General features: G+C 52.4%; 1 protein-coding gene across 2 annotated transcripts in view; it reads right to left on the reverse strand.

Moving 5' to 3' along the window:
• LOC124020724 (DEP domain-containing mTOR-interacting protein-like) overlaps nt 1-21,610 on the reverse strand; it is an 83,529-nt gene that overhangs the window by 36,582 nt on the left and 25,337 nt on the right. For both annotated transcript variants that reach the window (XM_046335973.1, XM_046335974.1), the window contains exon 7: nt 16,575-16,757. In XM_046335973.1, coding sequence (XP_046191929.1) covers nt 16,575-16,757 — 183 coding nt within the window. The remainder of the gene's footprint in view (nt 1-16,574; nt 16,758-21,610) is intronic.

Consider the following 21,610-nt stretch of genomic DNA (forward strand, 5'->3'; position numbering starts at 1 on the left):
AGAGGTGAGAGAAAGAGGCAAGAGAGAGGCGAGAGAGGAGAGAGGCGAGAGAAAGAGGCAAGAGAGAGGCGAGAGAAAGAGAGGCAAGAGAGGAGAGAGGTGAGAGAAAGAGGCAAGAGAGAGGCGAGAGAAGCGAGAGAAAGAGAGGCAAGAGAGCGAGAGAGCGAGAGAGAAAGACAGGCAAGAGAGGTGAGAGAAAGAGAGGCAAGAGAGCGAGAGAGAAAGAGAGGCAAGAGACAGGCGAGAGAGTGAGAGAGGGGTGAGAGAAAGAGAGCCAAGAGACAGGCGAGAGAGCGAGAGAGGCGAGAGAAAGAGAGGCAAGAGAGAGGAGAGAGAAAGAGAGGCAAGAGAGAGGAGAGAGAAAGAGAGGCAAGAGACAGGCGAGAGAGAGGAGAGAGAAAGAGAGGTAAGAGACAGGCAAGAGAGGCAAGAGAGAGGCGAGAGAAAGAGAGGCAAGAGAGAGGCGAGAGAAAGAGAGGCAAGAGAAAGAGAGGCAAGAGACAGGCGAGAGAGAGGCGAGAGAAAGAGAGGCGAGAGAGGAGAGAGAAAGAGAGGCAAGAGACAGGCGAGAGAGAGGCGAGAGAAAGAGAGGCGAGAGAGGAGAGAGAAAGAGAGGCAAGAGACAGGCGAGAGAGAGGCGAGAGAAAGAGAGGCAAGAGACAGGCAAGAGAGAGGCGAGAGAAAGAGAGGCAAGAGAGAGGCGAGAGAAAGAGAGGCAAGAGAGAGGCGAGAGAAAGAGAGGCAAGAGAGGAGAGAGGCGAGAGAAAGAGAGGCAAGAGACAGGCGAGAGAGGGAGAGAGGTGAGAGAAAGAGGCAAGAGAGAGGCGAGAGAGGAGAGAGGTGAGAGAAAGAGGCAAGAGAGAGGTGAGAGAAAGAGGCAAGAGAGAGGCGAGAGGAGAGAGGCGAGAGAAAGAGGCAAGAGAGAGGCGAGAGAAAGAGAGGCAAGAGAGGAGAGAGGCGAGAGAAAGAGAGGCAAGAGAGAGGCGAGAGAGGAGAGAGGCGAGAGAAAGAGAGGCAAGAGACAGGCGAGAGAGGAGAGAGGCGAGAGAAAGAGAGGCAAGAGAGAGGCGAGAGAGGAGAGAGGTGAGAGAAAGAGGCAAGAGAGAGGCGAGAGAAAGAGAGGCGAGAGAAAGAGAGGCAAGAGAGAGGCGAGAGAGGAGAGAGGTGAGAGAAAGAGGCAAGAGAGAGGCGAGAGAAAGAGAGGCAAGAAAGGAGAGAGGCGAGAGAAAGAGAGGCAAGAGAGAGGAGAGAGGCGAGAGAGCGAGAGAGGCGAGAGACAGGCGAGAGAGGAGAGAGGCGAGAGAGAGGCGAGAGAGAGGCGAGAGAAAGAGGCAAGAGAGGCGAGAGAAAGAGAGGCAAGAGAGAGGCGAGAGAAAGAGAGGCAAGAGAGAGGCGAGAGAAAGAGAGGCAAGAGAGAGGCGAGAGAAAGAGAGGCAAGAGACAGGCGAGAAAGGAGAGAGGCGAGAGAAAGAGAGGCGAGAGAGGAGAGAGAAAGAGAGGCAAGAGACAGGCGAGAGAGAGGCGAGAGAAAGAGAGGCAAGAGACAGGCAAGAGAGGCGAGAGAAAGAGAGGCAAGAGAGAGGCGAGAGAAAGAGGCAAGAGAGAGGCGAGAGCAAGAGAGGCAAGAGAGAGGCGAGAGAAAGAGAGGCGAGAGAGGAGAGAGAAAGAGAGAAAGAGGCAAGAGAGAGGTGAGAGAAAGAGGCAAGAGAGAGGCGAGAGAGGAGAGAGGTGAGAGAAAGAGGCAAGAGAGAGGCGAGAGAGGAGAGAGGCGAGAGAAAGAGAGGCAAGAGACAGGCGAGAGAGGAGAGAGGCGAGAGAAAGAGAGGCAAGAGAGAGGCGAGAGAGGAGAGAGGTGAGAGAAAGAGGCAAGAGAGAGGCGAGAGAAAGAGAGGCGAGAGAAAGAGAGGCAAGAGAGAGGCGAGAGAGGAGAGAGGTGAGAGAAAGAGGCAAGAGAGAGGCGAGAGAAAGAGAGGCAAGAGAGGAGAGAGGCGAGAGAGGCGAGAGACAGGCGAGAGAGGAGAGAGGCGAGAGAAAGAGAGGCAAGAGACAGGCGAGAGAGGAGAGAGGCGAGAGAAAGAGAGGCGAGAGAGGAGAGAGGCGAGAGAAAGAGAGGCGAGAGAGGAGAGAGAAAGAGAGGCAAGAGAGGAGAGAGGCGAGAGAAAGAGAGGCAAGAGAGAGGAGAGAGGCGAGAGAAAGAGAGGCAAGAGAGAGGAGAGAGGCGAGAGAAAGAGAGGCGAGAGAGGAGAGAGAAAGAGAGGCAAGAGAGAGGAGAGAGGCGAGAGAAAGAGAGGCAAGAGAGAGGAGAGAGGCGAGAGAAAGAGAGGCAAGAGAGAGAGAGAGAGGCGAGAGAAAGAGAGGCGAGAGAGGAGAGAGAAAGAGAGGCAAGAGACAGGCGAGAGAGAGGCGAGAGAAAGAGAGGCGAGAGAGGAGAGAGAAAGAGAGGCAAGAGACAGGCGAGAGAGAGGCGAGAGAAAGAGAGGCAAGAGACAGGCAAGAGAGGCGAGAGAAAGAGAGGCAAGAGAGAGGCGAGAGAAAGAGAGGCAAGAGAGAGGCGAAAGAGAGGCGAGAGAGGAGAGAGAAAGAGAGAAAGAGGCAAGAGAGAGGCGAGAGAAAGAGAGGCAAGAGAGAGGCGAGAGAAAGAGAGGCAAGAGACAGGCGAGAAAGGAGAGAGGCGAGAGAAAGAGAGGCGAGAGAGGAGAGAGAAAGAGAGGCAAGAGACAGGCGAGAGGCGAGAGAAAGAGAGGCGAGAGAGGAGAGAGAAAGAGAGGCAAGAGACAGGCGAGAGAGAGTAGAGAGAAAGAGAGGCAAGAGACAGGCAAGAGAGGCGAGAGAAAGAGAGGCAAGAGAGAGGCGAGAGGCGAGAGAAAGAGAGGCAAGAGAGAGGCGAGAGAAAGAGAGGCAAGAGAGAGGCGAGAGAAAGAGAGGCGAGAGAGGAGAGAGAAAGAGAGGCAAGAGACAGGCGAGAGAGAGGCGAGAGAAAGAGAGGCGAGAGAGGAGAGAGAAAGAGAGGCAAGAGACAGGCGAGAGAGAGGCGAGAGAAAGAGAGGCAAGAGACAGGCAAGAGAGGCGAGAGAAAGAGAGGCAAGAGAGAGGCGAGAGGCGAGAGAAAGAGGCAAGAGAGAGGCGAGAGCAAGAGAGGCAAGAGAGAGGCGAGAGAAAGAGAGGCGAGAGAGGAGAGAGGCGAGAGAAAGAGAGGCAAGAGACAGGCGAGAGAGGCGAGAGAAAGAGAGGCAAGAGAGAGGCGAGAGAGGAGAGAGGTGAGAGAAAGAGGCAAGAGAGAGGCGAGAGAAAGAGAGGCAAGAGAGAGGCGAGAGAAAGAGAGGCAAGAGAGGAGGCGAGAGAGCGAGAGAGGCGAGAGACAGGCGAGAGAGGAGAGAGGCGAGAGAAAGAGAGGCGAGAGACAGGCGAGAGAGGAGAGAGGCGAGAGAAAGAGAGGCAAGAGACAGGCGAGAGAGGAGAGAGGCGAGAGAAAGAGAGGCGAGAGAGGAGAGAGGCGAGAGAAAGAGAGGCGAGAGAGGCGAGAGAGAGAGGCAAGAGAGGCGAGAGAGGCGAGAGAGAGAGGCAAGAGAGGCGAGAGAGGCGAGAGAGAGAGGCAAGAGAGAGGAGAGAGGCGAGAGAGAGAGGCAAGAGAGAGGAGAGAGGCGAGAGAAAGAGAGGCAAGAGAGAGGAGAGAGGCGAGAGAAAGAGAGGCAAGAGAGAGGAGAGAGGCGAGAGAAAGAGAGGCAAGAGAGAGGAGAGAGGCGAGAGAAAGAGAGGCAAGAGACAGGCGAGAGAGCGAGAGAGGCGAGAGAGAGGCGAGAGAAAGAGAGGCGAGAGAGGAGAGAGAAAGAGAGGCAAGAGAGAGGCGAGAGAAAGAGGCAAGAGAGAGGCGAGAGAAAGAGGCAAGAGAGAGGCGAGAGAAAGAGGCAAGAGAGAGGCGAGAGAAAGAGGCAAGAGAGAGGCGAGAGAAAGAGGCAAGAGAGAGGCGAGAGAAAGAGGCAAGAGAGAGGCGAGAGAAAGAGAGGCAAGAGAGAGGCGAGAGAAAGAGAGGCAAGAGAGAGGCGAGAGGTGAGAAAGAGAGGCGAGAGAAAGAGAGGCAAGAGAGAGGCGAGAGAAAGAGAGGCAAGAGAGAAAGAGAGGCAAGAGAGAGGAGAGAGGCGAGAGAAAGAGAGGCAAGAGAGGCGAGAGAAAGAGAGGCAAGAGAGAGGAGAGAGGCGAGAGAAAGAGAGGCAAGAGAGAGGAGAGAGGCGAGAGAAAGAGAGGCAAGAGAGAGGAGAGAGGCGAGAGAAAGAGAGGCAAGAGAGAGGAGAGAGGCGAGAGAAAGAGAGGCAAGAGAGAGGAGAGAGGCGAGAGAAAGAGAGGCAAGAGACAGGCGAGAGAGCGAGAGAGGCGAGAGAGAGGCGAGAGAAAGAGAGGCGAGAGAGGAGAGAGAAAGAGAGGCAAGAGAGAGGCGAGAGAAAGAGGCAAGAGAGAGGCGAGAGAAAGAGGCAAGAGAGAGGCGAGAGAAAGAGGCAAGAGAGAGGCGAGAGAAAGAGGCAAGAGAGAGGCGAGAGAAAGAGGCAAGAGAGAGGCGAGAGGTGAGAAAGAGAGGCGAGAGAAAGAGAGGCAAGAGAGAGGCGAGAGAAAGAGAGGCAAGAGAGAGGCGAGAGGTGAGAAAGAGAGGCGAGAGAAAGAGAGGCAAGAGAGAGGCGAGAGAAAGAGAGGCAAGAGAAAGAGAGGCAAGAGAGAGGCGAGAGAAAGAGAGGCAAGAGAGAGGCGAGAGGTGAGAAAGAGAGGCGAGAGAAAGAGAGGCAAGAGAGAGGCGAGAGAAAGAGAGGCAAGAGAGAAAGAGAGGCAAGAGAGAGGAGAGAGGCGAGAGAAAGAGAGGCAAGAGAGGCGAGAGAAAGAGAGGCAAGAGAGAGGAGAGAGGCGAGAGAAAGAGAGGCAAGAGAGAGGAGAGAGGCGAGAGAAAGAGAGGCAAGAGAGAGGAGAGAGGCGAGAGAAAGAGAGGCAAGAGAGAGGAGAGAGGCGAGAGAGAGGAGAGAGAGAGGAGAGAGGCGAGAGAAAGAGAGGCAAGAGAGAGGAGAGAGGCGAGAGAAAGAGAGGCAAGAGACAGGCGAGAAAGGAGAGAGGCGAGAGAGGAGAGAGAAAGAGAGGCAAGAGACAGGCGAGAGAGAGGAGAGAGAAAGAGAGGCAAGAGACAGGCAAGAGAGGTGAGAGAAAGAGAGGCAAGAGACAGGCGAGAGAGCGAGAGAGAAAGAGAGGCAAGAGACAGGCGAGAGAGCGAGAGAGGGGTGAGAGAAAGAGAGCCAAGAGACAGGCGAGAGAGAGGAGAGAGAAAGAGAGCCAAGAGACAGGCGAGAGAGCGAGAGAGAGGTGAGAGAAAGAGAGGCAAGAGACAGGCGAGGTGAGAGAAAGAGAGGCAAGAGACAGGCGAGAGAGCGAGAGAGGTGAGAGAGAGGTGAGAGAGCGAGAGAGGCGAGAGAGAGGAGAGAGGCGAGAGAGAGGCGAGAGAAAGAGGCAAGAGACAGGCGAGAGAGGAGAGAGGCGAGAGAAAGAGAGGCAAGAGAGAGGAGAGAGGTGAGAGAGAGGTGAGAGAAAGAGAGAGCGAGAGAGGCGAGAGAGAGGCGAGAGAAAGAGAGGCAAGAGAGGAGAGAGGCGAGAGAAAGAGAGGCAAGAGACAGGAGAGAGAGGAGAGAGGCGAGAGAAAGAGGCAAGAGAGAGGCGAGAGAGGAGAGAGGTGAGAGAAAGAGGCAAGAGAGAGGCGAGAGAGGAGAGAGATGAGAGAAAGAGGCAAGAGAGAGGCGAGAGAAAGAGAGGCAAGAGAGAGGCGAGAGAAAGATATGCAAGAGACAGGCGAGAGAGGAGAGAGGCAAGAGAGAGGCGAGAGAGGAGAGAGGCGAGAGAAAGAGGCAAGAGAGAGGTGAGAGAAAGAGGCAAGAGAGAGGCGAGAGAAAGAGAGGCAAGAGAGAGGAGAGAGGCGAGAGAAAGAGAGGCAAGAGACAGGCGAGAAAGGAGAGAGGCGAGAGAAAGAGAGGCGAGAGACAGGCGAGAGAGAAAGAGAGGCAAGAGACAGGCGAGAGAGCGAGAGAGGGGTGAGAGAAAGAGAGGCAAGAGACAGGCGAGAGAGAGGAGAGAGAAAGAGAGCCAAGAGACAGGCGAGAGAGCGAGAGAGGTGAGAGAGAGGTGAGAGAAAGAGAGGCGAGAGAGGCGAGAGAGAGGTGAGAGAAAGAGAGGCAAGAGACAGGCGAGAGAGGAGAGAGGCGAGAGAAAGAGAGGCAAGAGAGAGGTGAGAGAAAGAGAGGCGAGAGAGCGAGAGAGGCGAGAGAGAGGTGAGAGAAAGAGAGGCAAGAGACAGGCGAGAGAGGAGAGAGGCGAGAGAAAGAGGCAAGAGACAGGCGAGAGAGGAGAGAGGCGAGAGAAAGAGGCAAGAGAGAGGCGAGAGAGGAGAGAGGTGAGAGAAAGAGGCAAGAGAGAGGCGAGAGAAAGAGAGGCAAGAGAGGAGAGAGGCGAGAGAAAGAGAGGCAAGAGAGAGGCGAGAGAGGAGAGAGGCGAGAGAAAGAGAGGCAAGAGACAGGCGAGAGAGGAGAGAGGCGAGAGAAAGAGGCAAGAGAGAGGCGAGAGAAAGAGAGGCAAGAGAGGAGAGAGGCGAGAGAAAGAGAGGCAAGAGAGAGGAGAGAGAGCGAGAGAGGCGAGAGAAAGAGAGGCAAGAGACAGGCGAGAGAGCGAGAGAGGCGAGAGACAGGCGAGAGAGGAGAGAGGCAAGAGAGAGGCACGAGAGAGGCGAGAGAAAGAGAGGCACGAGAGAGGCGAGAAAGAGAGGCAAGAGAGAGGCGAGGTGAGAAAGAGAGGCGAGAGAAAGAGAGGCAAGAGAGAGGCGAGAGAAAGAGAGGCAAGAGAGAGGCGAGAGAAAGAGAGGCAAGAGACAGGAGAGAGGCGAGAGAAAGAGGCAAGAGAGAGGAGAGAGGCGAGAGACAGGCGAGAGAGGAGAGAGGCGAGAGAAAGAGAGGCAAGAGACAGGCGAGAGAGGAGAGAGGCGAGAGAAAGAGAGGCAAGAGAGAGGTGAGAGAGGAGAGAGAAAGAGAGGCAAGAGAGAGGCGAGAGAAAGAGAGGCAAGAGAGAGGCGAGAGGGGTGAGAGAAAGAGAGGCAAGAGAGAGGAGAGAGGCGAGAGAAAGAGAGGCAAGAGAGAGGCGAGAGAAAGAGAGGCAAGAGAGAGGCGAGAGGTGAGAAAGAGAGGCGAGAGAAAGAGAGGCAAGAGAGAGGCGAGAGAAAGAGAGGCAAGAGAGAGGCGAGAGGTGAGAAAGAGAGGCAAGAGACAGGCGAGAGAGGAGAGAGGCGAGAGAAAGAGAGGCAAGAGAGGCGAAAGAAAGAGAGGCAAGAGAGGCAAGAGAGAGGCGAGAGAGGCGAGAGAAAGAGAGGCAAGAGAGAGGAGAGAGGCGAGAGAAAGAGAGGCAAGAGAGAGGCGAGAGGAGAGAGAAAGAGAGGCAAGAGAGAGGCGAGAGAAAGAGAGGCAAGAGAGAGGAGAGAGGCGAGAGAAAGAGAGGCAAGAGAGAGGAGAGAGGCGAGAGAAAGAGAGGCAAGAGACAGGCGAGAGACAGGCGAGAGAAAGAGAGGCGAGAGACAGGCGAGAGAAAGAGAGGCGAGAGAAAGAGAGGCAAGAGAGAGGAGAGAGGCGAGAGAAAGAGAGGCAAGAGAGAGGAGAGAGGCGAGAGAAAGAGAGGCAAGAGAGAGGAGAGAGGCGAGAGAAAGAGAGGCAAGAGAGAGGCGAGAGAAAGAGAGGCAAGAGAGAGGCGAGAGAAAGAGAGGCAAGAGAGAGGAGAGGGGTGAGAGAGGTGAGAGAAAGAGAGGCAAGAGAGAGGAGAGGGGCGAGAGAGGCGAGAGAAAGAGAGGCAAGAGAGAGGAGAGAGGCGAGAGAAAGAGAGGCAAGAGAGAGGAGAGAGGCGAGAGAAAGAGAGGCAAGAGAGAGGAGAGAGGCGAGAGAAAGAGAGGCGAGAGAAAGAGAGGCAAGAGAGAGGAGAGAGACGAGAGAAAGAGAGGCGAGAGAAAGAGAGGCAAGAGGCGAGAGAAAGAGGCAAGAGAGAGGCGAGAGAGGAGAGAGGCGAGAGAAAGAGGCAAGAGAGAGGCGAGAGAGGAGAGAGGTGAGAGAAAGAGGCAAGAGAGAGGCGAGAGAGGAGAGAGGTGAGAGAAAGAGGCAAGAGAGAGGCGAGAGAGGAGAGAGGTGAGAGAAAGAGGCAAGAGAGAGGCGAGAGAAAGAGAGGCAAGAGAGAGGAGAGAGGCAAGAGAGGCAAGAGAGAGGCGAGAGAGGAGAGAGGTGAGAGAAAGAGAGGCAAGAGAGAGGCGAGAGAGGAGAGAGGTGAGAGAAAGAGGCAAGAGAGAGGCGAGAGAGGAGAGAGGTGAGAGAAAGAGGCAAGAGAGAGGCGAGAGAAAGAGAGGCAAGAGAGGAGAGAGGCGAGAGAAAGAGAGGCAAGAGAGGAGAGAGGCGAGAGAAAGAGAGGCAAGAGAGAGGCGAGAGAGGAGAGAGGCGAGAGAAAGAGAGGCAAGAGACAGGCGAGAGAGGCGAGAGGTGAGAGAGGCGAGAGGTGAGAGAGGCGAGAGAAAGAGAGAGGCGAGAGAAAGAGAGGCAAGAGACAGGCGAGAGAGCGAGAGAGGCAAGAGACAGGCGAGAGAGCGAGAGAGGCAAGAGACAGGCGAGAGAGCGAGAGAGGCGAGAGACAGGCGAGAGAGGAGAGAAAGAGAGGCAAGAGACAGGCGAGAGAGGAGAGAGGCGAGAGAAAGAGAGGCGAGAGAAAGAGAGGCGAGAGAGGAGCGAGAGAAAGAGAGGCAAGAGAGAGGCGAGAGAAAGAGAGGCAAGAGAGAGGCGAGAGAGGAGAGAGGCGAGAGAAAGAGAGGCAAGAGACAGGCGAGAGAGGCGAGAGGTGAGAGAGGCGAGAGAAAGAGAGGCAAGAGAGGAGAGAGGCGAGAGAAAGAGAGAGGCGAGAGAAAGAGAGGCAAGAGACAGGCGAGAGAGCGAGAGAGGCAAGAGACAGGCGAGAGAGCGAGAGAGGCGAGAGACAGGCGAGAGAGGAGAGAAAGAGAGGCAAGAGACAGGCGAGAGAGGAGAGAGGCGAGAGAAAGAGAGGCGAGAGAAAGAGAGGCGAGAGAGGAGCGAGAGAAAGAGAGGCGAGAGAGGCGAGAGAAAAAGAGGCAAGAGAGAGGAGAGAAAGAGAGGCAAGAGAGAGGCGAGAAAGAGAGGCAAGAGAGAGGCGAGAGAAAGAGAGGCAAGAGAGAGGCGAGAGAGGAGAGAGGCGAGAGAAAGAGAGGCAAGAGAGAGGAGAGAGGCGAGAGAAAGAGAGGCAAGAGAGAGGCGAGAGAAAGAGAGGCAAGAGAGAGGAGAGAGGCGAGAGACAGGCGAGAGAGGAGAGAGGCGAGAGAAAGAGAGGCAAGAGACAGGCGAGAGAGGAGAGAGGCGAGAGAAAGAGAGGCAAGAGACAGGCGAGAGAGGAGAGAGGCGAGAGAAAGAGAGGCAAGAGACAGGCGAGAGAGGAGAGAGGCGAGAGAAAGAGAGGCAAGAGAGAGGCGAGAGGTGAGAAAGAGAGGCGAGAGAAAGAGAGGCAAGAGAGAGGCGAGAGAGGAGAGAGGCGAGAGAAAGAGAGGCAAGAGAGAGGAGAGGGGTGAGAGAGGTGAGAGAAAGAGAGGCAAGAGAGAGGAGAGAGGCGAGAGAAAGAGAGGCAAGAGAGAGGAGAGAGGCGAGAGAAAGAGAGGCAAGAGAGAGGAGAGGGGTGAGAGAGGTGAGAGAAAGAGAGGCAAGAGAGAGGAGAGAGGCGAGAGAAAGAGAGGCGAGAGGCGAGAGAGAGGCGAGAGGCGAGAGAGAGGCGAGAGGCGAGAGAGAGGCGAGAGGCGAGAGAGAGGCGAGAGGCGAGAGAGAGGCGAGAGGCGAGAGAGAGGCGAGAGGGGCGAGAGAGAGGCGAGAGAGAGGCGAGAGAGAGGCGAGAGAGAGGAGAGAGGCGAGAGAGAGGTGAGAGAGGAGAGAGGCAAGAGAGAGGCGAGAGAGAGGTGAGAGGCGAGAGAGAGGTGAGAGGCGAGAGAGAGGTGAGAGGCGAGAGAGAGGTGAGAGGCGAGAGAGAGGTGAGAGGCGAGAGAGAGGTGAGAGGCGAGAGAGAGGTGAGAGGCGAGAGAGGCGAGAGAGAGGCGAGAGAGAGGCGAGAGAGAGGCGAGAGAGAGGCGAGAGAGAGGCGAGAGAGAGGCGAGAGAGAGGCGAGAGAGAGGTGAGAGGCGAGAGAGAGGTGAGAGGCGAGAGAGAGGTGAGAGGCGAGAGAGAGGTGAGAGGCGAGAGAGAGGTGAGAGGCGAGAGAGAGGTGAGAGGCGAGAGAGAGGTGAGAGGCGAGAGAGAGGCGAGAGGCGAGAGAGAGGCGAGAGGCGAGAGAGAGGCGAGAGAGAGGTGAGAGGCGAGAGAGAGGCGAGAGAGAGGCGAGAGAGAGGCGAGAGAGAGGCGAGAGAGAGGTGAGAGAGGAGAGAGGCAAGAGAGAGGCAAGAGAGAGGCGAGAGAGAGGTGAGAGGCGAGAGAGAGGTGAGAGGCGAGAGAAAGAGAGGCAAGAGAGAGGCGAGAGAAAGAGAGGCAAGAGAGAGGCGAGAGAAAGAGAGGCAAGAGAGAGGCGAGAGAAAGAGAGGCAAGAGAGAGGCGAGAGAAAGAGAGGCAAGAGAGAGGCGAGAGAAAGAGAGGCAAGAGAGAGGCGAGAGAAAGAGAGGCAAGAGAGAGGCGAGAGAAAGAGAGGCAAGAGAGAGGCGAGAGAAAGAGAGGCAAGAGAGAGGCGAGAGAAAGAGAGGCAAGAGAGAGGCGAGAGAAAGAGAGGCAAGAGAGAGGCGAGAGGTGAGAAAGAGAGGCAAGAGAGAGGCGAGAGAAAGAGAGGCAAGAGAGAGGCGAGAGGTGAGAAAGAGAGGCAAGAGAGAGGCGAGAGAAAGAGAGGCAAGAGAGAGGCGAGAGAAAGAGAGGCAAGAGAGAGGCGAGAGGTGAGAAAGAGAGGCAAGAGAGAGGCGAGAGGTGAGAAAGAGAGGCAAGAGAGAGGCGAGAGGCGAGAGAAAGAGAGGCAAGAGAGAGGAGAGAGAAAGAGAGGCAAGAGAGAGGAGAGAGGCGAGAGAGGTGAGAGAAAGAGAGGCAAGAGAGAGGAGAGAGGCAAGAGAGAGGAGAGAGGCAAGAGAGAGGAGAGAGGCGAGAGAGAGGAGAGAGGCGAGAGAAAGAGAGGCGAGAGAGAGGAGAGAGGCGAGAGAGAGGAGAGAGGCGAGAGAGAGGAGAGAGGCAAGAGAGAGGAGAGAGGCGAGAGAGAGGAGAGAGGCGAGAGAGAGGAGAGAGGCGAGAGAGGGAGAGAGGCGAGAGAGAGGAGAGAGGCGAGAGAGAGGAGAGAGGCGAGAGAGAGGAGAGAGGCGAGAGAGAGGAGAGAGGCGAGAGAGAGGAGAGAGGCGAGAGAGAGGAGAGAGGCGAGAGAGAGGAGAGAGGCGAGAGAGAGGAGAGAGGCGAGAGAGAGGTGAGAGGCGAGAGAGAGGTGAGAGGCGAGAGAGAGGCGAGAGAGGCGAGAGAGAGACGAGAGAGGCGAGAGAGAGAGAGGCGAGAGAGGCGAGAGAGAGAGAGGCGAGAGAGAGAGAGGCGAGAGAGAGAGAGAGAGAGGCGAGAGAGAGAGAGAGAGGCAAGAGAGAGACAAGAGAGAGACAAGAGAGAGAGAGGCAAGAGAGAGACAAGAGAGAGAGAGGCAAGAGAGAGACAAGAGAGAGACGAGAGAGGCAAGAGAGAGACAGAGAGAGAGAGAGAGAGAGAGGCAAGAGAGAGAGGCAAGAGAGAGAGAGAGAGAGACGAGAGAGAGGGAGGGGAGAGAGAGAGAGAGGCAAGAGACAGGCGAGAGAGCGAGAGAAAGAGAGGGGAGAGAGAGAGAGTCAGAGACAGAGCGAATGTCCTTTATTCATTACCACATTTTCCCCCTTTGAGGTCATCAAAAACCAATGAATGTCTGAGAGACGTTTTATCCCAATTCAACATTTTGTTTCTTTTCAGAGCGAAACACTAATTATGTCCCAAATGGAGCCCTATTCTCTATACAGTGCACTACTTGGGACCAGAGCCTTATGGGTCCTAGTCAATAGTAGTGCACTAAAGGGAAAAGGACTGTGTAAAAGCAGTGTTGCTGTCGTCAGAGGTTTGAGTTGTTAGTTGTGAAAGGATGTGTAGGTGTGTCTAATCACTCTTTCCAGGTAAGCTCTATATTGCCTCCATAAAGCAGGATGCCTCTAGACTGTGGCAGGTGGTGGAGCAAAGTCTAAAGAACCATGTCATTGTGCATCAGTGCTCTGCAATATCCTGCAGAACGTAGAGAACCCTGCAGAACATAGAGAGCCTTGCAGAACATAGAGAGCCTTGCAGAACATAGAGCCCTGCAGAACGTAGAGAGCCCTGCAGAACGTAGAGAGCCCTGCAGAACGTAGAGAACCCTGCAGAACGTAGAGAACCCTGCAGAACGTAGAGAACCCTGCAGAACGTAGAGAACCCTGCAGAACGTAGAGAACCCTGAATCCTGCTGAACATAGAAAATGAAAGATGTATAAAACTTATTGTTGCATCTATGTGTAGTGCTTATGAACATGTTATGAAGTCTCTATAAAGCCACAGTTTCTTTAACTAGAGAGCCTGTTGTCCATGTATTAGTGTGGCACCGTGACATTCAGCTTTAAAACCCGACCGTGTTAATAGCATCATAGGGACGGCAGGTAGACTAGTGGTTAGAGGGGAGGGGCGGCAGGTCACCTAGTGGTTAGAGTGGAGGGGCGGCAGGTAGACTAGTGGTTAGAGTGGAGGGGCGGCAGGTCACCTAGTGGTTAGAGTGGAGGGGCGGTAGGTAGACTAGTGGTTATAGTGGAGGGGCGGCAGGTAGACTAGTGGTTAGAGTGGAGGGGCGGCAGGTCACCTAGTGGTTAGAGTGGAGGGACGGCAGGTAGACTAATGGTTAGAGTGGAGGGGCGGCAGGTCACCTAGTGGTTCGAATGGAGGGGCAAGCAGGTCACCTAGTGGTTAGAGTGGAGGGACGGCAGGTTATAGTGGGATTCGGCCCCAGTCTGACTGTAGATAGGGAGTAGGGGCTAAGGGTTATAGTGGGATTCGGCCCCAGTCTGACTGTAGATAGGGAGTAGGGAGTAGGGGCTAAGGGTTATAGTGGGATTCGGCCCCAGTCTGACAGTAGATAGGGAGTAGGGGCTAAGGGTTATAGTGGAATTCGGCCCCAGTCTGACAGTAGATAGGGAGTAGGGGCTAAGGGTTATAGTGGGATTCAGCCCCAGTCTGACAGTAGATAGTGAGTAGGGGCTAAGGGTTATAGTGGGATTCGGCCCCAGTCTGACAGTAGATAGGGAGTAGGGGCTAAGGGTTATAGTGGGATTCGCCCCAGTCAGACAGTAGATAGGGAGTAGGGAGTAGGGGCTAAGGGTTATAGTGGGATTCAGCCCCAGTCTGACTGTAGATAGGGAGTAGGGGCTAAGGGTTATAGTGGGATTCAGCCCCAGTCTGACTGTAGATAGGGAGTAGGGGCTAAGGGTTATAGTGGGATTCGGCCCCAGTCTGACAGTAGATAGTGAGTAGGGGCTAAGGGTTATAGTGGGATTCGGCCCCAGTCTGACAGTAGATAGGGAGTAGGGGCTAAGGGTTATAGTGGGATTCGGCCCCAGTCTGACAGTAGATAGGGAGTAGGGGCTAAGGGTTATAGTGGGATTCGGCCCCAGTCTGACAGTAGATAGGGAGTAGGGAGTAGGGGCTAAGGGTTATAGAGGGATTCGACCCCAGTCTGACAGTAGATAGGGAGTAGGGGCTAAGGGTTATAGTGGGATTCAGCCCCAGTCTGACAGTAGATAGGAGTAGGGGCTAAGGGTTATAGTGGGATTCGGCCCCAGTCTGACAGTAGATAGGGAGTAGGGAGTAGGGGCTAAGGGTTATAGTGGGATTCAGCCCCAGTCTGACAGTAGATAGGGAGTAGGGAGTAGGGGCTAAGGGTTATAGTGGGATTCAGCCCCAGTCTGACTGTAGATAGGGAGTAGGGGCTAAGGGTTATAGTGGGATTCGGCCCCAGTCTGACTGTAGATAGGGAGTAGGGGCTAAGGGTTATAGTGGGATTCGGCCCCAGTCTGACAGTAGATAGGGAGTAGGGGCTAAGGGTTATAGTGGGATTCGGCCCCAGTCTGACTGTAGATAGGGAGTAGGGGCTAAGGGTTATAGTGGGATTCGGCCCCAGTCTGACTGTAGATAGGGAGTAGGGAGTAGGGGCTAAGGGTTATAGTGGGATTCGGCCCCAGTCTGACAGTAGATAGGGAGTAGGGGCTAAGGGTTATAGTGGAATTCGGCCCCAGTCTGACAGTAGATAGGGAGTAGGGGCTAAGGGTTATAGTGGGATTCAGCCCCAGTCTGACAGTAGATAGTGAGTAGGGGCTAAGGGTTATAGTGGGATTCGGCCCCAGTCTGACAGTAGATAGGGAGTAGGGGCTAAGGGTTATAGTGGGATTCGGCCCCAGTCAGACAGTAGATAGGGAGTAGGGAGTAGGGGCTAAGGGTTATAGTGGGATTCAGCCCCAGTCTGACTGTAGATAGGGAGTAGGGGCTAAGGGTTATAGTGGGATTCAGCCCCAGTCTGACTGTAGATAGGGAGTAGGGGCTAAGGGTTATAGTGGGATTCGGCCCCAGTCTGACAGTAGATAGTGAGTAGGGGCTAAGGGTTATAGTGGGATTCGGCCCCAGTCTGACAGTAGATAGGGAGTAGGGGCTAAGGGTTATAGTGGGATTCGGCCCCAGTCTGACAGTAGATAGGGAGTAGGGGCTAAGGGTTATAGTGGGATTCGGCCCCAGTCTGACAGTAGATAGGGAGTAGGGAGTAGGGGCTAAGGGTTATAGAGGGATTCGACCCCAGTCTGACAGTAGATAGGGAGTAGGGGCTAAGGGTTATAGTGGGATTCAGCCCCAGTCTGACAGTAGATAGGGAGTAGGGGCTAAGGGTTATAGTGGGATTCGGCCCCAGTCTGACAGTAGATAGGGAGTAGGGAGTAGGGGCTAAGGGTTATAGTGGGATTCAGCCCCAGTCTGACAGTAGATAGGGAGTAGGGAGTAGGGGCTAAGGGTTATAGTGGGATTCAGCCCCAGTCTGACTGTAGATAGGGAGTAGGGGCTAAGGGTTATAGTGGGATTCGGCCCCAGTCTGACAGTAGATAGGGAGTAGGGGCTAAGGGTTATAGTGGGATTCGGCACCAGTCTGACAGTAGATAGGGAGTAGGGGCTAAGGGTTATAGTGGGATTCGGCCCCAGTCTGACAGTAGATAGGGAGTAGGGAGTAGGGAGTAGGGGCTAAGGGTTATAGTGGGATTCGACCCCAGTCTGACAGTAGATAGGGAGTAGGGGCTAAGGGTTATAGTGGGATTCAGCCCCAGTCTGACAGTAGATAGGGAGTAGGGGCTAAGGGTTATAGTGGGATTCAGCCCCAGTCTGACAGTAGATAGGGAGTAGGGGCTAAGGGTTATAGTGGGATTCAGCCCCAGTCTGACAGTAGATAGGGAGTAGGGGCTAAGGGTTATAGTGGGATTCGGCCCCAGTCTGACAGTAGATAGTGAGTAGGGGCTAAGGGTTATAGTGGGATTCGACCCCAGTCTGACAGTAGATAGGGAGTAGGGGCTAAGGGTTATAGTGGGATTCAGCCCCAGTCTGACAGTAGATAGGGAGTAGGGGCTAAGGGTTATAGTGGGATTCAGCCCCAGTCTGACAGTAGATAGGGAGTAGGGTCTAAGGGTTATAGTGGGATTCGGCACCAGTCTGACTGTAGATAGGAGTAGGGGCTAAGGGTTATAGTGGGATTCGCCCCAGTCTGACAGTAGATAGGGAGTAGGGAGTAGGGGCTAAGGGTTATAGTGGGATTCAGCCCCAGTCTGACAGTAGATATGGAGTAGGGGCTAAGGGTTATAGTGGGATTCAGCCCCAGTCTGACAGTAGATAGGGAGTAGGGGCTAAGGGTTATAGTGGGATTCGGCACCAGTCTGACTGTAGATAGGGAGTAGGGGCTAAGGGTTATAGTGGGATTCGGCCCCAGTCTGACAGTAGATAGGGAGTAGGGAGTAGGGGCTAAGGGTTATAGTGGGATTCAGCCCCAGTCTGACAGTAGATATGGAGTAGGGGCTAAGGGTTATAGTGGGATTCAGCCCCAGTCTGACAGTAGATAGGGAGTAGGGGCTAAGGGTTATAGTGGGATTCGGCCCCAGTCTGACAGTAGATAGTGAGTAGGGGCTAAGGGTTATAGTGGGATTCAGCCCCAGTCTGACAGTAGATAGGGAGTAGGGAGTAGGGGCTAAGGGTTATAGTGGGATTCGACCCCAGTCTGACAGTAGATAGGGAGTAGGGGCTAAGGGTTATAGTGGGATTCGACCCCAGTCTGACAGTAGATAGGGAGTAGGGGCTAAGGGTTATAGTGGGATTCAGCCCCAGTCTGACAGTAGATAGGGAGTAGGGAGTAGGGGCTAAGGGTTATAGTGGGATTCAGCCCCAGTCTGACAGTAGATAATGTGGGTACAACAACTCCTGATGTATAAAGGGCTTTATTGCTACATTTGATTGCTAGACATTGAGGTTTACCAGATAGGAAGCTGGTGTTGCTTCCCTCTGGGTTTTGTTTGCGGAGACAGAAGGGGCTGTCATGGCTCTCTGGGATGGTACGACAGCGTTCGTTCAGCAGCTCCATCAGACGTCGTCTCCTTCGGAAGTTCAGTCTGAACTGGTACAGCAGCCCTCCATCCACAAAGTGGTGCTTGTTGGTCACTGTCAGGGAGAAACACAGAACAAAACAATTGTTTAGGATCGTTCAGTTACTGTTTCATATAACTGACTGTAAATCCTGGTAACCTACAGTTACTAACTGTAAATCCTGGTAACCTACAGTTACTAACTGTAAATCCTGTTAACCTACAGTAACTAACTGTAAATCCTGTTAACCTACAGTTACTAACTGTAAATCCTGTTAACCTACAGTAACTAACTGTAAATCCTGTTAACCTACAGTAACTAACTGTAAATCCTGTTAACCTACAGTAACTAACTGTAAATCCTGTTAACCTACAGTAACTAACTGTAAATCCTGTTAACCTACAGTAACTAACTGTAAATCCTGTTAACCTACAGTAACTAACTGTAAATCCTGTTAACCTACAGTAACTAACTGTAAATCCTGTTAACCTACAGTAACTAACTGTAAATCCTGTTAACTACAGTAACTGACTGTAAATCCTGGTAACTACAGTAACTGACTGTAAATCCTGTTAACTACAGTAACTGACTGTAAATCCTGGTAACTACAGTAACTAACTGTAAATCCTGTTAACTACAGTAACTAACGGTAAATCCTGGTAACTATAGAACAGAAGGTAGTTCAGTTCCAAATCCTGTAACTCTTCAAATTATTCCATTCAGACAGAACACCTCTGATGGTGCCTCCAATGCCAGTAATCAGCTAAGTCTCTTAGGGTTGGACACAAACACACACTCTCCCGCTCTAAGCTTGGGCCGTCATTGTGCCAACACTCTCACTTGGCTAACACTCAGTACAGGGGGAGGCTCTGAATGCCCCTTAAAATCCCCAAATCCCTTGAAAGACATAAAACCAACTCTGACTGACTAAAGCCATCCAGGAACCAAAATCTGACTGTCACTTGTGTAACTAAGCTATAAAGCCTGCATAACTGTGCCAAGGGTTAGGACTCAGGATTTAAAGGAACACTCCACCCAAAAATAATATTTTGGTATTTATTTCATTAGTCCATTGTTGATATAGTCTCAAAATGTTAGTATCAATCAAGTTAAGATTTACTAGTCAGACTTACTAGTCTGGTTATGGATGAATCTTGTGATGCTTTAAAGCTGCTGTTGTGACTGTACGAAGTGGTTTTGATCCTGTGGTTTATAGTGATGGATTGTCCTGTCTGGCGTCATTAAATGAGGACTACGGAAATATTCCTCATCTGCAGTTTGCGTTTGTTTTTTTTTATCCCAGGAGAAAGTTGATTGTGTGGGACAACTGAACCAAAACAACCCACAATGTGGATCCATCCAGGCAGGACTGCTATTGTTCTACAGTTCAGACATTTAAAGTATGCAGTGTGTGTGTGTGCGTAAGCTGTCGTGTGCGTGCATGCATGTGTGTGTGTGTGTGTATTGTTATGATGTGGGGGAAGGGGAGTGTTAGGACATAGACAAACGCACTACCATGGAACACTTCCACACTCCAACCCCAGGTGGCAGCACCACCCGGGTCACGGCTGGGTTCTGCCAAGCAGCCTTGATTATTCCTCAGGAGCGAGCGATCAAGTTGATTCTGAGAGGAGGCCAGAAGCCTTTTTGTGTTTACATTTATTTTGGGTCACCACTTTGAACAAAGACTAATCTGCTTGGACTGACCGACCAAGGGACTGAGCTGGCCCTGGAGCGAAGGTAAGTTTGCCATCTCCTGGGGACATGTACATACAACACAGTCCTCATACGCCGATTTCTCACATAGGCCTATCTACGTGGTCTGTAAACCGAAGACCCCTAGACATCACGAGTGCCATTTTCTCACGTCAGACAGCGTCACTCCTCCGCGACACTAGTCCCTCATCCGTTCTGTCTTGTAGGTCGTGGAACTCATATTCAAATAGGAATATAGCGCAACCCGCCATTCAAAAACAGATTCGATTGGATTCAGGTCTGGACTTTGACTTGGCCATTCTAACACCTGGATATGTTTATTTTTGAACCATTCCAGTGTAGATTTTGCTTTATGTTTTGGATCATTGTCTTGTTGGAAGACAAATCTCCGTCCCAGTCTCAGGTCTTTTGCAGACACCCATCAGGTTCTCTTCCAGAATGGTCCTGTATTTGGCTCCATTCATCTTCCCATCAATTTTAACCATCTTCCCTGTCCCTGCTGAAGAAAAGCAGGCCCAAACCATGATGCTGCCACCACCATGTTTGACAGTGGGGATGGTGTGTTCAGAGTGTTGCTTTTACGCCAAACATAACGTTTTGCATTGTTGCCAAAAGTTCAATTTTGTATCATCTGACCAGAGCACCTTCTTCCACATGTTTGGTGTGTCTCCCAGGTGGCTTGTGGCAAACTTTAAACAACACTTTTTATGGATATCTTTAAGAAATGGCTTTCTTCTTGCCACTCTTCCATAAAGGCCAGATTTGTGCAATATACGACTGATTGTTGTCCTATGGACAGAGTCTCCCACCTCAGCTGTACATCTCTGCAGTTCATCCAGGGTGATCATGGGCCTCTTGGCTGCATCTCTAATCAGTCTTCTCCTTGTATGAGCTGAAAGTTTAGAGGGACGGCCAGGTCTTGGTAGATTTGCAGTGGTCTGATACTCCTTCCATTTCAATATTATCGCTTGCACAGTGCTCCTTGGGATGTTTAAAGCTTGTGAAATCTTTTTGTATCCAAATCCGGCTTTAAACTTCTTCACAACAGTATCTCGGACCTGCCTGGTGTGTTCCTTGTTCTTCATGATGCTCTCTGCGCTTTTAACGGACCTCTGAGAATATCACAGTGCAGGTGCATTTATACGGAGACTTGATTACACACAGGTGGATTGTATTTATCATCATTAGTCATTTAGGTCAACATTGGATCATTCACAGATCCTCACTGAACTTCTGGAGAGAGTTTGCTGCACTGAAAGTAAAGGGGCTGAATAATTTTGCACGCCCAATTTTTCAGTTTTTGTTTTGTTAAAAAAGTTTGAAATATCCAATAAATGTTGTTCCACTTCATGATTGTGTCCCACTTGTTGTTGATTCTTCACAAAAAATACAGTTTTATATCTTTATGTTTGAAGCCTGAAATGTGGCAAAAGGTCGCAAAGTTCAAGGGGGCCGAATACTTTCGCAAGGCACTGTAGGCAGAAAAACTAACGAGCTAAATTATTACAAACGTTGACAGTGATTTAATAGTTTAAAACAAACCGGTGGCCATCTCCTACACGCTGTGTAGCCAACTATTATAGCTAGCTAGCTTACTGACATAGCTAGTCAGCTAGCTCTTCCTTCACTGACATAAAAAGCTTGCTTAGCCTGTTTAAATGACCCTGAAGATGTAGACATGGAGGCCCACAATGAAGAGGAACTGACTTATCAAAAATCTTGGATCTTGGATCAGCATGTTTCTCCATGATTGTAATTTTAGGTCAGCAGATGACAGCACAGCAGATGACTCGTGAGACTACTGCAATGGCTCGTGGCAGAAGAACAGCTACTTTCATGAAAACTCATAATAACGTTAGCGTTACTTGCTACAGTAGCTTGCTAGCTAGCTTTGTTGGAAGATTTTAACATTGTGTGTGTGCAGCACTACGTAGATAGCTGGTTGGTTAGAAGCATAGTTTCAGTCAAAGATCATTTCAGTGACTGGCTCGATTGTTTTATGCTAGTTTTCGTGCCCATGGTCAAACTTCAGAAATACTGCTCAGTGAAGCACAATAATCATTAGCTAGATGTCAAATGTGGCTACTAAGACTTGATCACAAAAAATACAAAAAAAGACACAATCACTGTTTTAGCTAAGATTCATTCAGACAGTTTTGAGGCAGGAATGGAGTTCAGCAGACGATGTCTCCTTGGTAATATTTTCTAATGTCATGGCAACCCATCGTAGCCGGTCTACTTCTGATCCATCCCATTATCCTTTGCGAGATACGAGACAGATCAGTGCAGGAGGAATCTGATGATGGCTACTTATTGGTTTCGTACCAGTCTGGTCTGTGCCAGCGGAGGCACCAGTCTGGTCTGTGCCAGCGGAGGCACCAGTCTGGTCTGTGCCAGCGGAGGCACCAGTCTGGTCTGTGCCAGCGGAGGCACCAGTCTGGTCTGTGCCAGCGGAGGCACCAGTCTGGTCTGTGCCAGCGGAGGCACCAGTCTGGTCTGTGCCAGCGGAGGCACCAGTCTGGTCTGTGCCAGCGGAGGCACCAGTCTGGTCTGTGCCAGCGGAGGCACCAGTCTGGTCTGTGCCAGCGGAGGCACCAGTCTGGTCTGTGCCAGCGGAGGTACCAGTCTGGTCTGTGCCAGCGGAGGTACCAGTCTGGTCTGTGCCAGCTAAGGTACCAGTCTGGTCTGTGCCAGCTAAGGTACCAGTCTGGTCTGTGCCAGCTAAGGTACCAGTCTGGTCTGTGCCAGCTAAGGTACCAGTCTGGTCTGTGCCAGCTAAGGTACCAGTCTGGTCTGTGCCAGTGGAGGAGAGGAATGCAGACAGAGGCAGGGTAAGAGCCACAGGCAGGGTGGTGAGTGGTGGGTGTGAACCCAGCAGTGATGCAGTCTCTCTGGGGTTAGAGCCCTGCTCTCTGTTCCCTGGTTAGCCCATTGTCCAGGGCCCGAGAAGAGCACACTTGAAACAGACACGCTCTGCACTACACAGCTCAGCACACTGGGAACAGACACGCTCTGCACTACACAGCTCAGCACACTGGAAACAGACACACTCTGCACTACACAGCTCAGCACACTGGAAACAGACACTCTCTGCACTACACAGCTCAGCACACTGGGAACAGACACACTCTGCACTACACAGCCCAGCACACTGGGAACAGACACACTCTGCACTCTCAGCACTACAGACACTCTCTGCACTACAAAGCTCA

The sequence above is a fragment of the Oncorhynchus gorbuscha genome, unplaced genomic scaffold, assembly GCF_021184085.1.
Source record: "Oncorhynchus gorbuscha isolate QuinsamMale2020 ecotype Even-year unplaced genomic scaffold, OgorEven_v1.0 Un_scaffold_889, whole genome shotgun sequence".
In the NCBI taxonomy this organism is placed as follows: domain Eukaryota; kingdom Metazoa; phylum Chordata; class Actinopteri; order Salmoniformes; family Salmonidae; genus Oncorhynchus; species Oncorhynchus gorbuscha.